This window comes from Saccostrea echinata, unplaced genomic scaffold (genome assembly GCF_033153115.1).
Source record: "Saccostrea echinata isolate AGI-Se365-2 ecotype Australia unplaced genomic scaffold, CSIRO_AGI_Sech_v1 ptg000022l, whole genome shotgun sequence".
NCBI classification, from domain to species: Eukaryota; Metazoa; Mollusca; class Bivalvia; order Ostreida; family Ostreidae; genus Saccostrea; species Saccostrea echinata.
The window spans coordinates 16,700,127-16,725,686 of record NW_026889771.1 but is presented as its reverse complement, the minus strand read 5'-3'; the positions used below and the strand labels follow the sequence as shown (position 1 = coordinate 16,725,686).

The window sequence follows — 25,560 nt, the reverse complement described above, 5'->3', positions numbered from 1 at the left end:
TGCAAGTTTGGTCCAGGTAGGGCTTATAGTTACTTGGGAATGGACCTGCTCTACAAAACTTTAACCTGGTCACTCATCTGGAAAATCTAGGTCAGATCCAGCATCTGAAGCAAGAGTGGTAGTGTCCATCCCTAGATGCATCATCCATGCAAGTTTGGTCCAGGTAGGGCTTATAGTTACTTGGGAATGGACCTGCTCCTAAAACTTTAACCTGGTCACTCATCTGGAAAATCTAGGTCAGATCCAACATCCAAAGCAAGTGTGGTAGTGTCCATCCCTAGATGCATTATGCATGCAAGTTTGGTCCAGGTAGGACTTATAGTTACTTGGGAATGGACCTGCTCCAAAAACTTTAACCTGGTCAATCATCTGGAAAAACTAGGTCAGATCCAGCATCCCAAGCAAGAGTGGTAGTGTCCATCCCTAGACGCATCATCCATGCAAGTTTGGTCCAGGTAGGGTCCATAGTATGCAAGTTTGGTGAAGGTAGGGCTTATAGTTACTTGGGAATGGACCTGCTCCAAAAACTTTAACATGGTCATTCATCTGGAAAATCTAGGTCAGATCCAGCATCCAAAGCAAGTGTGGTAGTGTCCATCCCTAGATGCATTATCCATGCAAATTTGGTCCAGGTAGGGCTTATAGTTACTTGGGAATGGGACTTGCTCCTAAAACTTCAACCGGGACGCCGACGCTAACGCCGACGCCGGGGGTATAGCATAAGCTCATCTCGACTTCGTCAAGGTGAGCTAAAAAAAAAGGCAATATTATTCGTTTTATTATATGATTCAATGAACAGAAACTAATTAAGCAAATCTTGTCATCTTTCTTGGTTGTTTACTTCTGCATGCATAAATCTTAGCTGAATGCAGTGAAAGATTGGGGATTTCATTGGACAATAAAAGTAAACATTACCAATTCTATCAATTTAGAAGTTTTTTGGTCCAATGAGGAAATAAAATCAAATATGTTCACGATTCGGATTTCAGCCAGTCAGAGCTAAGAATCATTCATACATATACTCTGAACTAATCTGACAAAAATGGAAAGGCACATTTTATTTGGTGACTTTAGAAACAATTTTTGTGAATCATTTTGATGACTTAATTCCTGACTAAGAGAAGGTGAGGAATATTGAACAGATTCAAACATCTATATACTAGATGCATTCTAAGCCAATATAAGCATTCTAAGTGCATTATACATATATAATAAAAATACAAGTTCTATAATGCATACAGGGAAAATTTCACTCCTTTCATTTCTGCCCCTTCTGCCCTCATTGCAAGAGGGGGCATGAATTTAAAATGGGGCGAATCCAAAGAAAACAGCATTACATCTCTTTAACACAACTGATCTGGGAGGATTTAATAAGGGGGAAAATTATTTTCAATTGTGAATGTACAAAATAGCACATGGTGAAAATAACTTTGTATACAATATACATGTGTTACAAAACTATACAGAATACATAATTTGACACAAAAGATTAACACAAATTCTGCAAAAAATATTTTAAATGTTTTTTGTTTAGAAACAAGTGCCTTAAAATAGTATACTGTCTGGTAAAAATAAGTAAGAATATTAGAAAGTTAAGTTGTGTATCAACATATTTTTTTGTGGAAGTTAATCTTTGTTCATCATTAAATTAATGGTTTATGACACTACATCATCCTATTTGCTAAAATGGTTATATCAAGTAAAATGCACACATGTTTTTTTAAATAAATGTAGTATACATAAAATTCCATATCATTAATAACTTTATAGCAATGTAATTTTATTAATTTTCTTAATGTTAAATTTTGTTAATGATGAATGACAACAAAAAACAAATATGTACATGTATTGTTCATTATAGTCAAGAGGCAAATTAAAGCATGAATGAGCAGCACAAAATTCTGGCCAGATCTATAGATACAGCATTTTTTTTACCCCATTTTGTGGTGATTTGGGTGGTTCTGGGGTAGTTTTGTCATCCTGTCAATTATAATATCATCTCAATAGTCAAACTGCAGTTCTCCATGCCAAACAAACCTTACCCCTACATGGTTATTTAAGATACCTTACCCAAACACTGTGCACCCTTGGTCAACCTTTTAAACTTTCTACCAGTGATTAAAAGTAATACTATCATTTCAAGTGTGATATCTTATTGAATGTTGGTGTAACTCATTAAATCAAAAAAGAAAACCCAGCAATAATCTTGATAGGAAAAGTGCTCCTTGACCTTTTACATTAAAATTACCGAGATTCCATAGGGCTTTTTCAAACCAAGACTATCTGGTGTGTCCATTCCAAGTCTGACGGACTCGGATCTAAAGTGACTCAGATGAGAATTTGAGCCACCTGAGCTTGATTTGACTTCCTAATAATCAGAGTCAATGAAAGTGAAAAAAATATAAATAAATGTCACAGTATTACACTTGAAGTATGGTCTTCCCTTACAAAGAAAACACCTTATAGAAATTCTACAGTCTTCCTGCTTTTTGCCAATGACTTGACCTTGTTTTAATGACCTTGAGTTGAAGTCATTGCACTTATTTAGGTCACAAGCCATACTTTTTTTACAGCCCAGAAAGAAATAACATTTTTCTATCAATGACTTTGAACTTGTCCAAATGACCTTCCATGAAGATTATGACACATCCCCAGAATGTAAATCTGTGTCAATTTTCCAATGTTTCTCTATTATTTAATTAAGTTATGGACTAGAAAAGAATTCAATGTCACTAAAGAAACTAGTGCCCTTAAACTTACCAAATGACCTTTAATAAATATCATTTTCCTCAGATCATTTGCAGACTTTGATAGAAATAAGAGCATCCAATGCTTCTCTCTTAATACAAAGATAGGACCCAGACACAAATTTCAAATTAACTTATGCCAAGAATCTAGGGTCAAGGTCACAACATACCTTGAGGTTAGGGGCGGTCTTTTGTTTCTCCATCACAAGAAATGGCCATGACAGGAAATAAACTATTTTTTGTCTAGATCAAGACCTTGAACTTGTATAAATGACTTTGATTTAGGGTTGAAAAACCTTCAGGTTATAAGTAATCTTATTGTGAAGTGCGAGTTTCCAAAGTTAAGGACCAGACGTGAATTATAAATTTTTCTGCTAGTGACCTTAAACTTACCCAAATGACCTTAGGTTCAGCTCACAACACATTCTTAGGTCATAAGCAACCTTTTTATTAACTATGAGCTTTCAATGTTTCTCCATTACAAAGTTATTGTCCAAACATAAAATTGACAGACAGATGGAAAAGGGACAAGGTGATTTCTATACCCCGTTCCCAAATTCAAAACAATTTGTCAAGAGTATAAATTTAATCGGTAATTCAAACAGAAAGAAAATGAATGTTTATCTATGGCATTCATTTTCATAAGTCATTATCAGCGAGATGTACAGTCAAGTACATGCTATCATGACTAAATGTATTTAATTTAAATAAATATATTAAAATCATAAATCTTGAACTATCTTTTGAAAAAAAAAAAAGTTTCCACCCTTCAAAATTCTGTAGCTTCAGCTTCAGTTAAAGTTTATAACTCATGTATCAACAAGCAAAATACTTGTACGTACATTATGCAAAAGTGAATAAGTATTACCGAGTAATCAGGTTTCTGACCAGCATTTCTCATGGCCGGGACAGGGGGAGAAGACCCCCGCTGTTCCTGAAAAGTCAAATAAACATATCTAAATCTACAGAGTTAAAATGAAAAACAAAAACTGTGCTTTCTGTCCAAACAGTTCATACCCCTAATACTAGTAAGATACTAATGTGGAACTCTAAAAGCACTACAATATGGTATAAAAACAAACATTTCTATACCTACAAACTTAATGCTAAGTTTATTTACAACAAATAAAAAAAATCAAAAGATTCAACAATATCAGATGCCTATAATTAAAGTAAATCACAAAGTTCTGAATAAACGGGTATATTTAATAATAGATTCAGAGGGACTCATTGCTTTAGGAGAGATTATTATACAAAACAAAATCTGTATCACATGCCAAATCAACATGAGAAAACAATAACTGTTTGAAGGCATACAAAAAGCTATAATTTGTTGAGTGTTAATATGGCTTGTGATGGATACAATTCTGTTTAATATAGCGTCAATCCTCATTACATCAAACCTCATTTACTTGAAATTCAGAAAAAAAACTTTGAGATATCTGAGGATTTGAGATAACAAGGGTAAAATACTTTAAGAATTAAGAATTTAAGAATAAGTGGTTGGGACTTCCAAATCACTTCTACATACTGTACACAGGGTTATTTTTGCCCCGTGCTATTTTCGCCCTTTCACACAATTCTGCCCCATTTTAAATTTGCTTAGCTACAATTCTGTTTAAGCAATTATGTTTTTTAAATTCGCCCCATTTTTAATTCACCCACCTGTGAGTAGGGCGAAGGGGCAAAAATAAAACGGTGGTGAAAATTTCCCTGTTTACTGTATCCATGGTATTCCAGATATCAGCTACTGCATTTGAGATACCAAATTTCAAATGTATATACATACACTTACTCAAAAATTAAGGACAGGCGAATTTCACATGAAAATTAAATATAATTTTTTTTTATCAAATATGTTCAGATAATGAATTAATAAATAAAACATTTGTTTATAATGTTTTTTTATGTTAAACTGTATATCTTTATCTCCATTCAAATACTTATCAAACCATTCTTTAAAGACCACCAATGTGTTTTTAAGAAATCAATGCAGTTTTCAACTATATCATATCATCAACGTTTGCATGAACTTAACTGATAGAAAACAAGTCTTTTATAAGTTTTAATGCAACCATGCCGCGTCGGGAACTATCTGAATCTGAACACTGGCAGGTTATTGGAATGGTAAGAAATGGAATGACATATAGAAGGGCTGACAAACACTTTAATGTCAGTCACACTGTAATAATGCATCTAGTACATCATTGGAGAAGTACTAGAGGTGTGGAAGAACTGGACGGCCCCAAAAGACTACAGACAGAATATCGACTTCTAAAAAGACTAGCTAAACAGAGTCCTTTTGACACTGCAAACACATTGAGAATCAAATGGAACACCCAAGCTTGCATCAGCAGAAGCACAGTCAACAGGAGACTAAACAAGGATTGGATGCGATCTTGTCAGTAAATAAAATGCCCACTCTTACAGTCACATTGAGGAGTCACGGCTGCTTGTTCAATTTAGCTGAATAAGTGTGGAGGGTGTGTATTATTGAAACAGTCACAATTAATATACTAGTATTCAAAGAAACAACATTTTATCAATTTTGGATATTCAATGTGTCATGACATGGACATCTGTGCAAACAAATTTGAACTCGTGATATTCAATTTGTCAGCACAGCTGTCTGTGTTATGACATTGAATGTCTAACCTTCAGATAGCTCAAAGTTTTTTTTTTTCAGTCCCATCAAGTTTGAAATAACAAGGTGTGACTATATTAACAAACCTCTTCTCAATAAAAGTGAAAGAATTTCTAGACTGATATTTTAATACTTTTGTGGGGATCTAAACAAAGGTGCAGATTCTAATACTTTTTTTCAATTTAAAAGAAAGCAACGTTTATTTCTCAATTTTAAAAAAAAAGCAATTTTTATTTAACAATTTAAAAAAAAACATTTTTTTATTTCTCTGTACTTGTATTCTGTTTCCATAGTTACCTGTCTTTCCCGCCTTTCACGTTCTTCCTGTTCCCGTTTTTCCTTTGAACGCTTTTCATCCTCCTCCTGTTTTTTTCTCTTAGCTTCTCTCTTCTTTTCCTCCGCTTGCTGTTGCATCTCTTCATTTCTTCTTCTTGTCTGTATAAAATACATTTTAAAGCAGTATTGAAATATTAGTCACACATTTTTACAAAGCATGTTTTTTTGAAAATATAACTGTTGAAGTTTCATGTAAACCAAATTTACACAATAAAAAAATCATAATGTGATTATCAACTGATCAGAATATGACCTTGACCTACCTCTTCCTCTTTCTCCCTCTTTTTACGCTGTTCTTCTTCATATTCACTCTGTATTCGGAGTCTCTGTTCTTCAAGTCGTCTGTTTTCCTTTTCTTCTTCTATTCTCTCTTTTTCCTTTTCAATTTGTTCTCTCCTCTTTTTCTCTTCAATCTACATTAGATATACAGATGTATAAGATTTCCCATGGTTTGTGATTGGATATGATTTTTATCCAACAATTTGTATGTTTTTTTATCCCTAGGCCTTGGTGAGTTGGATGAAAATTATATCCAATCACAAACCATGAGAGATTCTTTACATATCTATCGTATGTTTTGCACAGTTTATATTAAAGAATCCATTTTATTTGACTTCGTAATTTCAACACAAAAACCATGATTGAGATGTCATAACTGGTGATATGAAAATGATATCACATGATCGATATCCAATGAGTACAAGAGTAAAGCTGTGACAAAAAGTTCTAATCACTTTAGACTGTAAATGATGATTACAGATTGAGTATGAAACTTTGGAAATATGGTATTAATGAACCTTTACACAACACATTAACAAAAGATTACCTGTCTTCTAAGATCATCTTTGTATTTGTCAGATTGATTCTTTTCTTGTTCTGTCTGAAATACAACAAAACAAAATCACAACCAGAAAATAAATTAAATTTAGAAGAGACAAATTAGACTATTTTTTCACTAAAAACAAAATGATAGAACCCTTCCTCTTTTCACGATCCTAGGAACTTGATGACACAGCCCCGAGTCAGATTTACGTAAAAATTTATAAATACCCATTGGCAAGAACAAGAAAGATTTAATTCAATTCAACTGAAAGGTTGCAAATTTGTGGCCTGCACATGATTTGCAACATGAACAAACAGTTAACATTGACAATCATTACATGCCTATAGAGACTCTTACCTTGGGCTGACCAAAGATTCCATGTCCTCCTCTAGCATGAGTAACATCTCCTGAAGCATCAAGCTGTGGGGGTGGGGGACCAATCAGGTCATCTCTGGGTGAGGGTGACGGTGCTCTAAACCTGGGAGACTCGCGAGTCACACGTGAACGAGCTGATTCTGGGTCCTGATTGGTGGAATGCAGCACTCTTAAATCAGCTTAAAAGGACACAAGCATATATTTTATATTTGAAAATTGCCTACCTTCAAAAGTTTTTTTTTATTTAATGTAAATTCAAAGCAGGCCAAATCTTACCAACAATGTTTCCCTGATTATCCCTCATTGGTGCACCACCACCACCTTTACCAAATGGATTATAGTTTCGAATTTCGTCATCCAATTTTTTCTCATACCTATAAGAAATCATGATAGAAAAATCATTAAAAAAAGATTTAAAGCCTGATATGCCATTGTGCACAACTGAAGCAGACTGCTAAAATTCATGGTAAATTAAAATGGGATGAAATAACTCTAAACCTAATAAAGCAAAGTTCATTTATATCTACCAACAATTTGAATCTAGAGTTTATATAAACCTCTATATAAAGCCTTAGTCATCCCAGATAATTAACTCTTACAGATGTCAAATGGATGGAAAAAGTTTTAATTCATTCATCTCCTTTACAAGCATTTCTTAATGCCTGTTTCTTATTGGTGAATAGGTTCATGTCGTCGGAGGTCTGTTGAAGTCCATTGGAATTTTTTGAGCATGTTCATTTTTTGGAACGGACACAATCACCATTTTAAGTATGGTACATGTAGCTATGTATTTGTATGCATTTTGTACAGAACTCATTTGCTTCTTTTTTCTATACTTGACTGGTCTACTTTTAATGATGTTCGATGGACCTGAGCTGGATAACTACCAGCCAGGAAATGGATAAACTAGACATGCTATGGATATATACAGACCGCACAACAGTTAGACTACCATTTGAAAAATTTTTCATCAGTTTTTCCATATGTTGCACATTAGCTTTAACCTGCACTTGTTTGAAACTCTAACAGTGAAGTCTGTTAGTTGACAACTATCAATACAGTGCATGTCTGAAAACTGTACATACAGTTTTAAATTATTATCTATTCCAGGGATGTGACTGGCAGAGAAAGGGAAAGGACAAAATCAACTCAGTAGGTGCACTACCAGGGAGAGGCCCCCTGAAGCTCCTGGCTTTTCATGTGTTTCAAAGATATTCTATTTTTACCTCAGCTGTTCTTCTCTTTCTCGCTGTTTCCTTAAACGTTTTTCCTCAATCTAAAAATAAATGTTAAATATGCAAAAATTCATAAAATTATTTTATTACCAATTACACGGTAATACTGTTCTGTGATAGGAAGTATAAGACCATCATTTATTAGAAACTTCAAAGTGAAGGAACTGCACATTTAAGAAATGTCAGTTTAATTTTTCAGAATTAATGAGGACACACTGTAAAAGTATTACATTTGGCTGTGTATTCTAATTAGCCCCTTTCACAGAAGAATGCTTCACTGAATCAAGCTCATCTAAACATCTTGTATGTACATATCTTTAGTGAGCACATTCAGAAATGCACTAAATCAAGTCTCTGCGAACTCGTTGAAAAATAAATTTCTACCAAATCTCGTATATGCTAAATTGCATTTACAGTAAACTATGATGCTTCACACTGGCATATTTGATGGTGTTAGGGCTTCATGAAAAATAGGCAGACATGAAGCATTGTAGTTCATGTACCTCAGGAATTTTCAAAAGTTAAAATTAATATATTTTCTTACTTCATCTGATGACTTGCCACAAATTTATGTCATTCAATGATCATTTTTGAGAAAAACAGTTTGCACTATAGTTTTGAAGTCAAGTGTGGTATTATGACATCACAATGCTAATATTCAAGCCCATCCATGGTAGCTAGTTCACGAGAAAATGAATGTTTTTCTAATTTTCAGAGAATCTTGTAACACGATTGCAGTGTTTTTCTTTGAAGTTTGCTGTTCTGTATTAGCAATACAGGACGAGACTACAGTGGGCGGAGCTACTTTCCGTTCTGTATTAGCCAACTGTTCTGTATCTATAATACAGCACAGTCTAAAAATAAATCTGATTCCATTTATCAAAAGCACATACAAGCACGTAGTAAATGCTGATTTTTTTCCTATTATAAATTTTGAAGAAATATTTCCTTAGGAATGTAAAATGTCAAAATTTCTCAATCACTTTTAAAAAATTATTCCACACAGAATCTACAAGTTATTTTGATCCAAACGAAAAAGGAAAATTAGCAATCCTAAATTAACATCCTATGTTGGATAAATTCCTGAAAACCTGTTTGCTTTCCCTGCTTTTTGTGTGTCCCCTTCAAAATAGTAAAGCCAATGGGTTCATGGATGCAGCATACATTAGGTGAAATTCACATTTCCCCTCCCCCCATTTTCCACTCTTCTCGTGCAAACTCAATCAAGTCCATTTTTCTGGTTCATCTTAAATCCTTATCGCTGACAACTGCCGCACATCTCTTCACTTCGTTTTTTTGTCACATTTCAATAAGAAAATAAAAATCTGTAACATCAAAGTCCATCGAAAAACAGTCTGTATTGCCTGTATGTGTATCTAGTTTAACTGAGATTTTAAGACCCCTGAAATAAATTAGGATCAATCTCCATCTACAACAAGGTTAAATTGTCCACCTTATCAATTAAGACTGACTTCAAGTCTGTTACGTCTACCCCGTTGTCAAAACTAATCTGACTAAATCTTACGTTGTCTGTGGAAATATATATACTGCGGATGTATACTCCCCGTCAAGGCCTCATCTACAGAGAGAACTCTGGCGGAAGTTTGGATGCTGCACAGCTATGAAGTGGGTGGTGTTTTTTTGATTGATCATGTCACAAATCATTTAGAGAACTCGACAGGGTCTGAATCGTAGATACAAATTGGGGGTGGAAACTTGTGCTACGCACTCGTCCACCCCCAAATTTGTATCAACGATACAGTACCCGTCTCATTCTCTAAATAATACTTAGTGGAAAATATTTGGAAATGTCAATATTACTGAATTGTCACGTGCGATCTTCCTGGAAATCTGAGAAGCTGACATGACATACCTGTCTATCCAGTTCTTCCTGATATGAGCGTTTATCATTCTGGGAACGGCTGCGGAAGTCATCATCACTTGGGAATTGGTATGGAGATATACGTTCTCTACTCCTGTCTCTTGCTCTGGCTCTAAAATTTAATTACCTATGTATCAGTAAATATGTATTCAACTCCATTTTCCACACTTGTACATGAAAATCTGTATATATTTATTCACTTATTTTTTCCATTTTATCTAAGTCTATAATCTTTAAACTTACATAAAATTCAAAATATTTTTCACAAGTTGTTTGCACAATAAGCACTCATAAGTCAACATATGTTACAGTAACACATTTTTCTACTGAGCTAATCAAAGTACAGTCAATACTGATATGGCAAACTGCAAACATAGTTGTCACACACACATAATTCATATTGTTCACACTAATATATATACATATGTACATGAACTTGCTATGAACTTAGAAAGACAAAGTCGGATTGACTATTAGGTAGACTGGATTCTTTACAACATAACATACTTAAATAACCCATTTTGACTGGCTATTAGGAGAAAGTTTGCATTATTTTATACCAATAGTTGTAACCTGACAACTTGTAACCAAGTAAACTCAAGTAAACTCAAACCCAGTACATCAACTGGTAACCAAAATGCAATTTGTCAACTGGTAACCAACCATGAATACAAGCTGCCTCCCTCATAAAGCATAATATTTACTCATAACTTAATAACAAAAACTTATTAGAGTCAACTCATAACCAGACATTGGTACCAGGCAGGATTACAATTCAATTCTGCCCAGGGTAAGATTGACGTCTTCACTCAAAACACGGATTCAACTTGTAACCAGAGACCTGGTTATGAGTGGACTTTTGGTTACAATTTAATGCAATGGGTAAACTTGGTTAAGAGTCAATCGGGCTATGTTGATGAGAAACCCATTATTTGAGACATAACTAGAATGACACATTCTCATCGGCTATTAGGTAGATTGAATTATATACTTTACTTTGATTGAAGGTGGGATTTAGGTACCATGTGAGATGTACGTAACTTATCAACTTGGATCAACTTGTAAATAAAGTTGACTATGAGATCATTTTATAGCCGTATTAAAATCAATGTCTGCACACCACAAAATATGAATTATGTCTAATTCTAGAATTATTATGAACTCTGTATGAATACTAATTTAAATTCCAAAAATGTTCTTTTAGTGATTTTAAAGCCAATACTTTTAAATAAATATTTGCCAGTCAGCCAACCAATAAATGATGGGGACACAAAGAAAATAATACATGTAGTCCCAATCACTGTTAAGGAGAATACACCAAAATATTAACAAGATATGTTTGTAAAACACTGATGCCCCTGTATGTCAGCTTTTTCAATAGTATGTCAAACTCCAGGTCATGGGGTCAAAAACTTTGGTACCAAAAAAGGCTCTTGTCACAATGAAAAACAAAAATGCAATATGAAAGCCTAGTACCAACTGTTAAAAAGTTATGGCCAAGGTTAAAGTCTTACAGAAGTAGGTCAAATTCAAAGGTCAAAGACAGGAATGTTGGTACTCAAACGAAGGTTTTTTTCACCAAAAATACATAAGTGAAGTATGAAAACCCTAGTATCAATTGATCAAAATTAAAGTTATGGCAAAGTTAAAAGTTTTACAAAAGTAGGTGAAACTCCAAGGTCAAGGTCATGAAGTCAAAAATGTTGGCATTCAAAGAAAGCTCTTATTCCAAGGAATACACATGTGAGATATGAAAGATGTAGCAACCACCCTTCAAAAGTTATGGCCAAGGTTAAAGTTTTTACAGTCAAACAGATAAACAGACAGACAGACAGACCAAAAACTACATGTTCTGGAATCTTCAACGATGAGGTCACAAAAACCTAAATATCAAAGCCACCGAGACATCATTTTATTACTTGTTTACATATTCAGCTGATAAATTACTCATGACAAACTATACATGTACTAAATGCCACAACCAAACACATGAATCACCAGTACGTACGAAGTTGATGGTGGAGGTACGGTAATCTCAATCCTGTAATGCAGGAAAATGTAACACAAGAGAATAATGCCAGTCTTACAGATAACATATGTCAGATAATGATTTTAATATACTTTTAATAAATTCACCACAAAGGAATTTAAATATTCAATTAATTCAAAAAGCTATAAAGCTGATTTTTTAACGGTAAATTTCATATGTATATTTATGCACAAACCATCAAGTAAATTAGTCAGTGAATCTATATATTCACTGTGGTATAACCAATGCAGAAGATAAAGTTGACTTTGATTAAATTAGCTACACATTAATTTGGGCAATGTATTTTCTCTCATAAGTTTAGATTATACCATCTATTGAATAGCATAAACTCACATATAAAATTCAATATTTCTTTATATATCTCAACTTTAAAAAGAAAGTGAAACAAGCATTTCGAGAATATTGCATATGCAATATTGAGTCCTAGCTCCAACAGCATTTGTAGTCTACATTCTGTTAATAACAAGAGGCCCAAGGGCCTAGAATCATTCTTCTGCACAAGTTTCTCTGTGACCTTCTTCTAAATTGGCATATCTCAGGGCACCAAGATGCATCAATTGATAAGGCTTGATGATTCTAAACCTCATGTCGCTTAGCCAAATGTTTACAAAATGAATATAGAAAGTAGGTCGTTGTGACCTACTTTTTGTTTGACATGCTATAAGGCCTTACGATAAGCCAACTAACAATATGTTAACATTTCATAATCCTCAAACGGATACCTCTTGTTTGCAACAAGAAAGATATCACTTTCAAGTGGTAATTATGTTCATTATCTGTTGCCATGGAATCAAAAGAATGAGAAGTTAAGACTTTATCCTTTGCACTGGTTATGCAATGGTGTTGTAGAAGCTACAAATAACAATTGTTGTAGAAGCTACAAATAACAATCTCCAAACAGAAAGCTTAAGCAAACAACTGACATAACAATTAACACTTTGTTCACTAAATACCATGATACAGCAATGCCATAAATATCTAGTTGATGGCAAAATCACACACACAGCTAAACCAGCTGAGTTAAATGGCAAAATTTAGGATCAGGGTGTAACTTGCATTTGAACCTCCTTTTTCTCATTTAACAAAATAGACCGGTCCTTCGGATGAGACCGTATAAAACGAGGTCCCGTGTCGCAGTAGGTGCTGGCACAAAAAAGATACCTCACTGCTCAATGGCCCTAAGTGCCGAGTATAGGTCAAAATTTGCAGCTCTCCACTGGCAAGTGGTGGCATCTCCGTATGAGTGAAAAATTCTCAAGAGGGACGTTAAACAATAAAAAAATAAAAACAAACAAAATACATCTCAATGAAGTATTTTTGCTTGAAAATGTTCATCCAGTTATGGCTCATTGATTCCTCAAACAAAGATTATAAAATGAATCCATCCTTATTCCATCATACCTTTATTATCTCCCCAAGGAAACTTGAAAGGGATACTGTACACTGTTCATTTAAAAAAGTTCTTCCTAACAAGTTTGGTTGAAATTGACTGATCAATTGTCTAAAACGTTCAAAGCTGATGCTCAACACATGGCAGCAAATGATGAAAACAATAGCTGCAACAATTCATCTGCCATAACTGGTGGACGAAGTTATTATGGACTTGAAAACTGATTAAGTTATTACAGAGTTAACATCAGGTCTCAACACCAAGTTATTATGGTCTTAACACCAAGTTATTATGGTCTCTACAGAAAATTATCATGGTCTTAACATTAAGTAATTACAAACTTAACATCTCGTTATTAAGGACTCAACACAAGTAAATGTAAAATACCGGTATGCCAGATTAACTCAGGCAAATGTAGGTAAACTGTTATCGGGTCAACAGTAGCTTAACCTACAACCATCCTGCATGTTAATCCAGGATCAAATGTGGCATCATTATTTCATTTGTCAAAATGTCATGTATGGTATACCTTATTAACCCATTACCATTTTGTGGTTAAACTTAATTCAGGATCAACTGTAGCATTACTTCTTCATTTGTCAAAATGTCATGTATGTATGGTATACTCAAGTTAACCCACAATGAAGAGTTTAGTGTGTACATAGCAATTTGGCTAAGTATTGCAGATTAAGTTGATTAGGATTATTACCTTAAGCCAGTGTAAAGTAAAACTCTAATTCTATACCATTTTAAACAGTATTGACAATACTAATGTCTGCAATGTTTATCACTGAACAAAAAATAAAGCTCTAGTACTTTTTGTCTTGATGTTAGGCAATTAGCAAAACAGATAAATTATAGCAAAACTATATTGACAACTCAACAGAATACAATAGATCAGCAAAACATGGGATATTCAAAAGAATAACTGATTAAAACTACAGAGAAATTAAAGCAAATGAACAGTTAAGTTTTACATACGTAGGAGGGGGTGGTGGCACTGTTATCTCAATCCTGTAAATCAGGAACAAAGAAAAACAGCATTTCACATCTGTCTAATAGTACACTGGGGATTATTAAAATACATTAAAACTCCCATTTATAAGGATATCATTAACAACTAGCTTTAAAATAAACTCTAGAATGAAATTCCATCGATTTAAACATGGCACAAAATAAAATAATAATTCTTCCAAAATTAAGAATTTTTTAATACATTCTATTACTTCTAAACACATTTATATTACTTTTTTTCATCTTATAGGTGTATACTACTTTAGCTTTGCTTTTATTATTGACCAATGAGAATATTTATTGACAATGAGATGTGATAAAATAAAAATTCCTTTTAATTTAAATATACACATTTTTGTGGGGTCAAATTTTCAAGGTATGAGGAAAAACTAGGGGTTCATGAGGATTTGATTTCAAGGATGAAGGATTGTTGAGTAGTTTTGTATATGACATTTTATAATTTGTGGTAGACATGAAATTGTAGGTCTCTTTATACCTTGAAAACAATGAAAATTAAACCCCACAAAAATTAGTGATTTCACAGTAATTTAATTTAATTTAAAAATACAAATTCTGTAAACAAATTTTCATAACAATAATAATGACATGTTAGTCCACAGGTACACATTTAGAACAAAAAAAAATCCAATGGTTAATAAAACAGACGTCCTGGTTACTTTAATTATTATGTAACAAGAAATGTTTGAGGAACATATTTGCCCCCATGTGGCAATATTATAAAGTGAACAACTTTAAATTCATAATGTCAGTAATGATAGTGAAAACAATTGGTCATCTACTACTCAAGGGCAAACACAATACATGTACTAAGATTGATCTCTATCACACCTTTATATCATGGGGGTAGTTTACTTCTTAGAGTGTACCAGTGTACCAAATTTGATATATGTAAAGTAAATGGTTCTCAAGGTACTGAGCTGACATTATCTTACAATGTCTAGTGTCTGTGTCATTTGACCCTTGACCTTTGACCTTGTAACTGCAAAACCAATAAGAATCATCTACTACATAGTGGTAACCAGTGTACCAAGTTTGATACCTGTCAAGCAAAGGGTTCTCAAGATACTGAGTGCTCAATATCTTCCTATGTCCAGTTTGACCCCTGTCCTTTGAGCTTGTGACCTGAAAATCAATAGAGGTCATCTACTCCTTAAGGGTAACCAATGTACCAAGTTTGATGTCTGCCAAGTAAAAGTGCCCTCAAAATATTGACCTGACAATATCTTCCTATGTCTAGAGTAGTTTGACCCTTGATCTTTGACCTTGTGACCTCAAAATTTACAGTGGTCAACTACTTCTAATGTGAAACCACCGTCAGTGTACCAAGTTTTATGTCTGTCAAGCAAAGGGTTCTCAGGATATTGAGTGGTCAATATGATCCCATGTCCAGTTAGACCCTTAACCTTTGATCTTGTGACCTGAAAATTAACTGGGGCTATCTAATCTTTAAGGGTAATCATATGAATGAACCAAGTTTGATGTTTGTCAAGGACAGGGTTCTCAAGATATTGAGCAGTCAATATCTTCCTATGTTGCACTTGACCTTTATCCTTAGATCTTGTGACATCAAAATCAATAGTCACCTACTCCTTAAGGGAAACCAGTGTACCAAGTTTCATGTGTGTCAGGCAAAGGGTTCTCAAGTCATTGAGCAATCATATCTTCTTTGATTCAGTTTGACCCATGACCTTTGATCTTGTGACCTTAAAATCATCAGGGTCATCAACTCCTCAATGGAAACCAGTGTACCAAGCGTGGTGTCTGTATTGCAAAAAGTTCTCAAGATATTGAGTCATCAATGTCTTCCTATGTCTAGTTTGACCCTTGACCTTTGATTCTGTAACCTCAAAATCAATAAGTATCAGCTACCCTTTAAGGGGAACCAATTTACCAATTTTGATGTCTGTCAAGCAAATTTCTCAAGATTTTGAATGGCCAAGATTTTCTATATCTAGAGTAGTTTGACCCTTGACCTTTGGACCTCAAAATCAAATAAGGATCATCTACTCTTCAGGGGAACCAGTGTACCAAGTTTGATGTCTGTAAATCAGGTTCTCAAGATATTGAGTGGACAACAATTGGTCTACCGATTACAGTTTGCAATCACATTGCTTTATGAGTGTTAAACATATTGCAATCCCATTCCCTCTGGATGGATTAATTTTGTTTGTGTTTTATTTCATTTCCGATTTTGATGACAAACTTTTTATTAAAAAAAAAAATTTCCTGCTAGTATATTTAAATGAAATTCTCAATTTCTCCACAAGACTTCAAACTTTCAAATCAAGCATATGTTAGAGCTCCCACAATCTTACGTTTGAACAATCTCATCTTTTTGGTTGAGAGTTTGTACTTTCTCGTCTTTTTTCCCATATTTTTGTGCATTGTCATCTTTAAGACTCCCAAAAGAACTAAAGGGCAAATGGTGAAATTAAACAAAATTAATAACTGGCACTGCATCTTTGGTGACAATGCATGATTATAAAGCAAGACAGAACTAAAACTTATGTGAGAGAACATGTCTGCAAAATGGTTCAAATAAAGATTTTTCCTCTGATTTCAAAATCGTTTATTTGATATATCCTCTGAAAATTAATCAGCATGTCATAAAATGACCATTTTTTTTTGGTAATAAACTTATATGTCATACTTCTCTCAGTGACCTTGAATGACTTTGTTAAAAGACCTTAGATCACTTTCATGACATGCGCACAGCTTATATCAACATTTTCCAACTGTTATATTTATTTGTTTAGTTATTACCTAAAAATGATTTCTATGCTTTTCCTCTCAATGACTTTGTCTAGATGACAGAGACAATTTTAAAATGCCTAAAATATACTGACTGGGTCAGTAGTTTGAGAGGAAACTATAAAAACACATCAGAAGTTTGCAGATGTCAGAAGGGCATATATTAAGTTAGCCAACTAACTCAATTAGCTTTACAAACCAAGATTTGAAAGAAAATGGCAAAAGGTCTTTTTATTCATTGACTCCACAATGAAAAATCTGTCATTCTGCCTGTTGAGAAATTCATTTCATTTTTATGAATTTGCTATTGTTCTGATTACAGTACAAATTATAAAAATTGATATTTACGATTCATCGAAGGTGACTCTCGGAGAACGCCTGCCCTGGTAAGGTCGATCAAAACCTCCTCCTAGGTCCAATGGTGGGGGCTGGCCTACAATCAATATAGTAATTACATGTACTGACAAGTAGCAAAGAAGTCTATTGATACATAGAATGTCATATTTGTGTAGCAAAGTCAATGACAATGCAGTTTCCGAAAGCCATTGGTCCTAGTGGCAAAACTGATAGAAAATCTAAATGGCCGATGCAATTTGCAATGTAAATGGTCCTGATAACTGATTATTATCTGCCTTAACAATCAGGAGTTTTTCATTGTACTGGTAAAGTTTTTGTCTTTTTGTTATAATCTCAAAAAGGTTTTAGCAAGTAAACTTTCTAATTTTCTTCTAAGAATTGATCTATTGCGATGTTTCACAATCTGTGCAACTGTAACTATCCACAGAAACATTTACACACTCAATTTAAGTACTTTCAAGGTCCAGTTAGGTTGGCATTGATGTTCTGCAACAATCTGATGTATACTTTCAAGTGAAACTGCATGACCAGTCCAAACCAATTTCTTTTGAATTACTTCGTGAATTATACTAGAATTTATTTGGACTGATAAAATTTACTTCAGATTGGTAGAATATTAAATCATCAGTCCAAATGACTGCTAGAAATATTTGGTTTTTGGAAACTCTGCAATGTTGTCGTTATCTTTTAATTTTGTCATCCTTACACCCCAAATAGCAGTTACTTCTCATCTATGAAGCAAGAACATCACCAATCATTTGACTAGTATTTATTTTGATTAACTCCTTTTTTCATGATGCCGTTTGTCTGAGCTATGAGAAAGATATATTTGAAATGTTTTTCTATGGGACAAATTTTCATTTCCCATGTATTTTGGGGTACTGTATTGATCCCTTGAATGGGGTCAAAAATATGCAACATTTTGTGTCCAATACATATTATATGTATGTAAACTTAAAAAAAATGAAGCATATCTTATCCTATCTATCAGGTCACATTATGTAAAATACATGCAATAATTAAGGTTTAAATTCTACATACTGTGAGTTTACAGTTTCGAGAGATGTGAGTAGGACACTTTGAACCTTGACCTTCTGGTGAAATTGGAAAGTTAACATCCAATGAAGAAGTGTGTTTATAAAGTAATATGAAATTACAAAATTTATAGGTGCATTATGGGTCAACACTGCATTAGTTAGTAGTTAGCAAATGCAAATGCAGCTAAGTAGTTATTTTTATAGTAATCTGAGTCAATCAACCAGAAGTCTCTGATGAGACTGTAGCTCTACTGGTCTGTTTGTATAACAAAAGAAAAGTAGCACTTGGATTTGAAACATTGCAACATGCAACAATAAATAGAATTATGTATCTTAATGTAGTCTACTTTTGTGACAAGTTATTGAAATCAAATGAAAACTAGGAGTAGTAGCGTTTTGAAAGTATTTCACAGAAATTTCTATTTTTAGTACCGGTAACCATGACAACACCATTCACCCAAATAAAAAAAAACAGAAATACATATTATGTATCGTAGTGTATTCTAACTGTGTGCCAAATTAGATTGAAATCAGACCAAAATTGTAGGAGGAGTAACGTTTTAAAGGAATTTCACAGACATTTCTATTTTAAGTAACCATGGCAACACTGTTCATCGAATTCAAAAAAATGCAATAAATTATGTATCTTAGTGTAGTCTTCTTGTATGCCTAATTATATTAGAAGCAGACTAAAACTGTAGCAGGAGTAGTGTTTTAAAGGAATTTCACAGAAATTCCTATTTTTAGTAACCATGGCAACACCGTCCATCGAAATCAAAAACCGATGCACTATATTATGTATCTTAGTGTAGTCTACTTGTGTGCCAAGTTATATTGAAATCGGACCAAAACTGTAGGAGGAGTAGCGTTTTAAAGAAATTTCACAGAAATTTCTATTTTTAGTAACCATGGCAACACCGTCCATCGAAATCAAAAACCAATGCACTAAATTATGTATCTTAGTGTAGTCTACTTGTGTGCCAAGTTATATTGAAATCGGACCAAAACTGTAGGAGGAGTAGCGTTTTAAAGGAATTTCACAGAAATTTCTATTTTTAGTAACCATGGCAACACCGTCCATCGAAATCAAAAACCGATGCACTATATTATGTATCTTAGTGTAGTCTACTTGTGTGCCAAGTTATATTGAAATCGGACCAAAACTGTAGGAGGAGTAGCGTTTTAAAGGAATTTCACAGAAATTTCTATTTTTAGTAACCATGACAACACCGTCCATCGAAATCAAAAACCGATGCAGTTAATTATGTATCTTAGTGTAGTCTACTTGTGTGCCAAGTTATATTGAAATCGGACCAAAACTGTAGGAGGAGTAGTGTTTTAAAGGAATTTCACAGAAATTTCTATTTTTAGTAACCATGGCAACACCGTCCATCGAAATCAAAAACCGATGCACTAAATTATGTATCTTAGTGTAGTCTACTTGTGTGCCAAGTTATATTGAAATCGGACCAAAACTGTAGGAGGAGTAGCGTTTTGAAAAATTGTTTACAGACAGACGGACGGACAGACAGACAGACAGACAGACAGACGGACGGACGAAGGACACCTTACTATCGCATAAGCTCTTCTGGTCTCTGACCAGTAGAGCTAAAAACATGCTTATTTTCATTTATCTATAAGGAATGAATTTAGTACCTGAATTACTTGACAAAATGCTTTTTATGATCATTGTCTTGTTATTGCAGAGAACATAATCACATCACAGAGGATGTATTTGCATTGAACAAACTGCACTTGAAAATGCCTCTGTACCTACACATTGTGTTTATCTTCATTTAAATGTGAATAAATTAGAACATACAACAGTTACACACTAGATGTCAGTCATGCAGAAAAATGTTCACCAATTCCTACACACTTGTAACAGGAAGAAAATGTAAAAAATCAGGCCTGGATTTGAACCCAAACCCTGTAACTTTAAACAGATGATCTACCTACTAACCCCCCCCCCCCCCCCCCTTTCAACCCAAAGCAAAGAATCTGCCTGACCACTTCCTTAGACACCGTCCAGGGCTCTTCCCAGGCAGGTCTTTCTCCTATCACATCCAGGGCATGACACAGCACCAAATATCAGAGTATACAGAGAAGCAAAGGGATCAGACAGCAGCAAAAGGACATTCTAATCAACACAGTCCCTGTTTGATATGTACCTTGGAGGATTCTCCATAACATTTGTCCAAATATCTATAAGTAGGACTTCAAAGTGTACTGGGACAAAGTCCAATGGTCATGCCAAAATATGATGGTCTGCCCCAAACCCTGATGATCTGACACATCTAAGTCTGATGATTCAAGTGCAGTTGCCAAAGTCCAATGGTGTGATAATACAGTGATATGCCCAAGTCTGATGATCTTATATACACTAATTGTGGCAAAGTTGCCAACACACCAAAGTCTGATGGTTTTAAATATATATGTGTGATAAAGTTGTAGATTTTATCTCTTATTATAATACATTAACCCTAATTTCTGCGGTGGGTGCAAGGCTAACCCTCACTAGTCCAATAGGGACTAACTCTTATCTATCACACGGGTGCAAGACTAACCCTAATTAGTTGAACTAACCTAAATCTCTTAACTGGATGCAAGACTAACTCTTATCAGTCAAATATTGTGCTAGATTTAACCTTTATCTCTTGGGTGGATTCTTCTTTTTTTCCTTTTTGCATATTTTAAGTGAGCATATATTCATTTTTGTTAGAATGCTGAAGTTTTAATAACTAATTAAAGATAGGTTCCCCTTTCCAAGTCCCAACCTGGTTAAAGATTTGTTCACCAGGGGACAGATAGCTCAACGGGTTAGTAGAACGTCTTTCTAAAATTCAGAGGGCCTGAATTTGAATCCTGGTGTAGTCTGTTGCATTTTTTCCTTCCTGCATGTTACACAGTTGCCTTGATCTGTACATACATTTCATCACATTTAGTAAACTAAGCCATGCATTAACCAATTTTCCATCATCAGATGCTCTACAGAGCTAGTGTAACATCATATATTAGTACATAATCATGCAAATAATACAGAATCATGCAAATGGAACTTTAATCCCTTTACCTATTTCAGTCTCTAAGTTTCTTTCCTTAGCTTACACATTTTTTTGGGGGGGGGGGGATTTTAAGGATGGAATCTTGTCTACATGTCAGCAAAATTAGAGGAAACAATTTAACAATTAAAGGTATAAAGAAAATCAAGTGTATTAAACGAAGATTTCATAATTCTTTGGTTAGAAATATGATTAAAAAGCAACTGACTTTGAAATGACTGAGTGGAATTCAAGATCAATTCCACATACTTATTTTCACCTCAATCAAAAATATCATACATTTAAGGAATTAAAAATGTAAAACATACATTTTTTTTTATATGACAAGACTCCATCTCTAAAGAACAGTACCAAAAGTCATGATATACATTGTATAGAGGGAACGGGGGATTAGATTAATGCAAAAAATTCCAGGTGACACAAACCAACAAAACAAGAACACTACACATATTATCTACAACATCCTCTAGTGAATGTATTACCGTATGGATCTCTCTTCCCTGAGAAAAACAAGGTATTAGACAATCATGGTAAATGGGTGTGGCAGATATCAATTATCAGTAATATTATGGTGAGGTATGATCCTTGTTTGAGAGCAGTATAGAATGAACATGCTGTTGTTCATGATGAATTCTCCGTCTCTTATTTAACGAGATGAAGAACAAAGCTGGGGGTTTACAATGTATGTTGTACTTACTGTTGTTGTCAGGCTCCAGTGGATTTTTCATGCCGTAATAATGGTAGGCCTCGTCAATGGAGCTGTACGGCTGATTCAGGCCCCCTGTTCCGCCTCCTGTCACGTACGTCCTAAAGTCAAGCCATTATCATTTAAATACTTGTTCCATGGAATAAAGTACAATGTAAAAAAATCAATTTTTTAACAAATAAATTTGACATTATTTTATGAAACAAATATTTTCAATTATCTCTTTTTTTTTCCTTATGAAAAGAATTCAAATGAACCTTAAATCCAACAGACAGTAATGAATTTGTCCATGTTTTTTAAAAAAAGCAAAAAACAAATAAAAAAATACATTTCTCCCAATAAGCACCTTCACGGTTGTGATGCCTTACAAATTGATGAGTTTATAATGAAGTTCTGTATATCTATGAATTTCTGACTTTTTGTTACTTTTAATACCAGATGTTAGGCTTTTTAAGTGAGAGTTTAAGGCAAACAGAAAAATCCTTCCTAAGGCATGATAATAACTCAAACACAGTTTTACACTTCTATCATTTGTCAAAATTAACCAAATATACACAAGTTTTGGTCTATCTTTTTTTTAATCATCAGGAAGCTTGTTTTCATTTTTTTCACAATAGGTTCTACATCACAGTTGAGAATGTGAGATTATATATCCAGCATGTATAAAGTTACAAATTGAATATTGAAAAAAAAGGTAAAAAAAAAAAAGGTTTATTATGATATCCCAGATTCTAACCATCCACCTAGATTTTTCAAACCTAAAAGACAGTAACAAGCAATTATAAAGATTCCCCAGTATTTATCCCAAGCATTTCTATTTAAGGCTGCACTTATTTGGACAAATATTTTTCCAAGGGAATATGAAGTGTAAACTGTTGTTAATAGAATGACAACAATTGAACAACAGCAGACAATATTATTGTTGAATCTTTTTTATTGAACAGTTCAGTTGATTTCACAACAAAAGTCAGTCCCATCATGCCACTCTCTTACGTATGGATGCAGTTATAATACATACTTAAAATGAGAGGTCAGCATTTTAGTCGTCATGTAAGTGTATTTTATAGGAATGGAACAAGATTAGGAAAGGACAGATGTACAAAAGACATAAAAAAGTTGATGAATTTGTTTGTACATAACAGTATAGTTCTTAATTTCTTGAAGTTTTGTTTTATCACTAGACTAAACCACGACTAAGTCAGATTATCACAGATGTTAGATTTTCCAAAACACTCTTGAGCCTTCATCAACAACAAGCCAAGACCAAAGTATACTACTTTAAGCCTGAAGCACTTAATCCCATATTTTTTCATAGTTCCTGAAAAATACCGTGAAGTCCAACTGTACATTGAAGTCCAACATCAATTTTAATACAAACAAATCAATGTTAAATTATTTTTTGTCTCAAAAATATATGTCTCATATAGTTGATACGATATCTGATAGATCATTCACACATGTACAATCTCTCAACTTTTATGCTAAACGTTTAGTACATAACTGGTACAAGGGACTCATGGTATCAAAAAAGGTTTTTGTTAACAACACCGCATGCTAAAGTTAAGACATTTTTGTGCATGGGACTCGAAAGTCTATGCAGCCTGTATTTAGTGAAGATTGCAATCATGCAATACGTGATATTGGGTTATTCAAACAAAAACATATAGCTTCAAACCTTGTAGGCTCAATGCTTGGGTCGGCAAATCTAAGGTGAAAAAACACTCATCTGATCATTTCAAACAAAGTATATCCCTTAATTTTACTTTCATGATTGTAACAAACAAACACAGTGTAACTCCCTGACAGTACAAACTATCTATCTACATGGAATATCGTAAAATAGACTGAAAATAAGAATACAGGATTGCAAGTTCACCATAAGCCATTTAAAATATTTCAGGAGGGAAGAAAGATTTGTCTTTAGAGTTACAGATCAATCTATTCAAATTATACCTGTCTAAACTGGAAAAATCTAAAAATCTAAAATAAAAACAAATACTGTGAACTTTCAGAAAATCTAAGACATGAATATATTTTGCTTTTGATTGGAAGTATCAGTTAACACTGAAAAAAATATAATACAGGTGCATCAACATTTTTGGTCTACTCTTAGACAAAAGAAATTTCTATCTGATAAAATGTTGTTCTAAGCCTGAAATTACTCACGATGGCTGATATTGTAGTCCAGGGGGAAGCTGTGATGCTCCCCCTCTTCGTGGCTGATCCAACAGTCCATCAAATCCAGCATCCAAGATTGTGTCTCGAGATCGCCTTTCTCTTGGGCGTCCACGTTCTCGTGGGGTATAGCCTCCACTACTCTCTGGCTCATACCCTTGACCTCTTGGACTATAGTGTAAATTTAAATTACTTTTAACCATTTTAATTGATGTACCTCTTGAAATGCAAACTTAATTAATAAAATTATCTATGTTTATAAGTACATGTATTTGTAAAGTATGTCATATCAATACACATCAGAAATACATGTATCTCATGCTAAACTGTAATTGCTTCATAAATTAGATGCATTCTTGGAGTGCATATCATAGCTAGATCTTAATCAAGAAAGCCACCCAAAGCTTACAAAATACACATTGCTCTTCGTTTCTTTCTCTCTCTGCCAAATCAATACATGAGTGACCCAATTTTTAATATCCAAAGTAAGTCAACAGCTGTTATACTGTAATACATATACATATCCTGAAATCTAAAGAATATAACTAACCTAAGGTCAAATCTTGTGTGATATGGTTTGACCTCTGGGCTTCGTATGTTCCGCCGGGGTGAGGGGTTAGGGTCACCTAAGTGCCGAAGTCTTTTGGAAGTTTTCTCTGGATCAAGCAGACCTGAGGCATTCACTCGCAGTTCCTCTACTTTCTCCCTAAAACATCAAGCACTTGATGAAATAGGTTATCTACAAATCTTAATGCTGTCTCATTTTTCTTGTATTTATACTGATGCAAGCTAGTTTAACATCTGTCTGCCTTGCACTGTACAAGAAAATCCACAACCATTATTACAAGATGATATCATTACATACTGACTGAACATAGTTAGCATTTGAGAAGCCAACATCAAATAGCTGATTCAAATATAAAAGTTTACTGGGTAATTTTATGAAATGTTTCAA

At 33.9% G+C, this 25,560-nt stretch overlaps 1 protein-coding gene across 1 annotated transcript in view; it reads right to left on the bottom strand.

Annotated features, from left to right (window-relative positions):
• The window catches only part of LOC133190558 (centrosome and spindle pole-associated protein 1-like), a 103,261-nt gene that overhangs the window by 16,643 nt on the left and 61,058 nt on the right, over positions 1–25,560 (bottom strand). Inside the window, exons 27-42 of the mRNA XM_061326253.1 lie at positions 25,156–25,311; positions 24,597–24,776; positions 24,106–24,135; positions 22,422–22,531; positions 22,207–22,224; positions 17,617–17,701; positions 14,464–14,496; positions 10,034–10,154; positions 8,152–8,201; positions 7,202–7,299; positions 6,908–7,104; positions 6,554–6,607; positions 5,991–6,140; positions 5,689–5,826; positions 3,616–3,681; positions 1,936–1,980 (exon numbers count right to left, since the gene is read on the bottom strand). Of these exons, the coding sequence (XP_061182237.1) occupies positions 1,936–1,980; positions 3,616–3,681; positions 5,689–5,826; positions 5,991–6,140; positions 6,554–6,607; positions 6,908–7,104; positions 7,202–7,299; positions 8,152–8,201; positions 10,034–10,154; positions 14,464–14,496; positions 17,617–17,701; positions 22,207–22,224; positions 22,422–22,531; positions 24,106–24,135; positions 24,597–24,776; positions 25,156–25,311 (1,531 nt within the window). The remainder of the gene's footprint in view (positions 1–1,935; positions 1,981–3,615; positions 3,682–5,688; positions 5,827–5,990; positions 6,141–6,553; positions 6,608–6,907; positions 7,105–7,201; positions 7,300–8,151; positions 8,202–10,033; positions 10,155–14,463; positions 14,497–17,616; positions 17,702–22,206; positions 22,225–22,421; positions 22,532–24,105; positions 24,136–24,596; positions 24,777–25,155; positions 25,312–25,560) is intronic.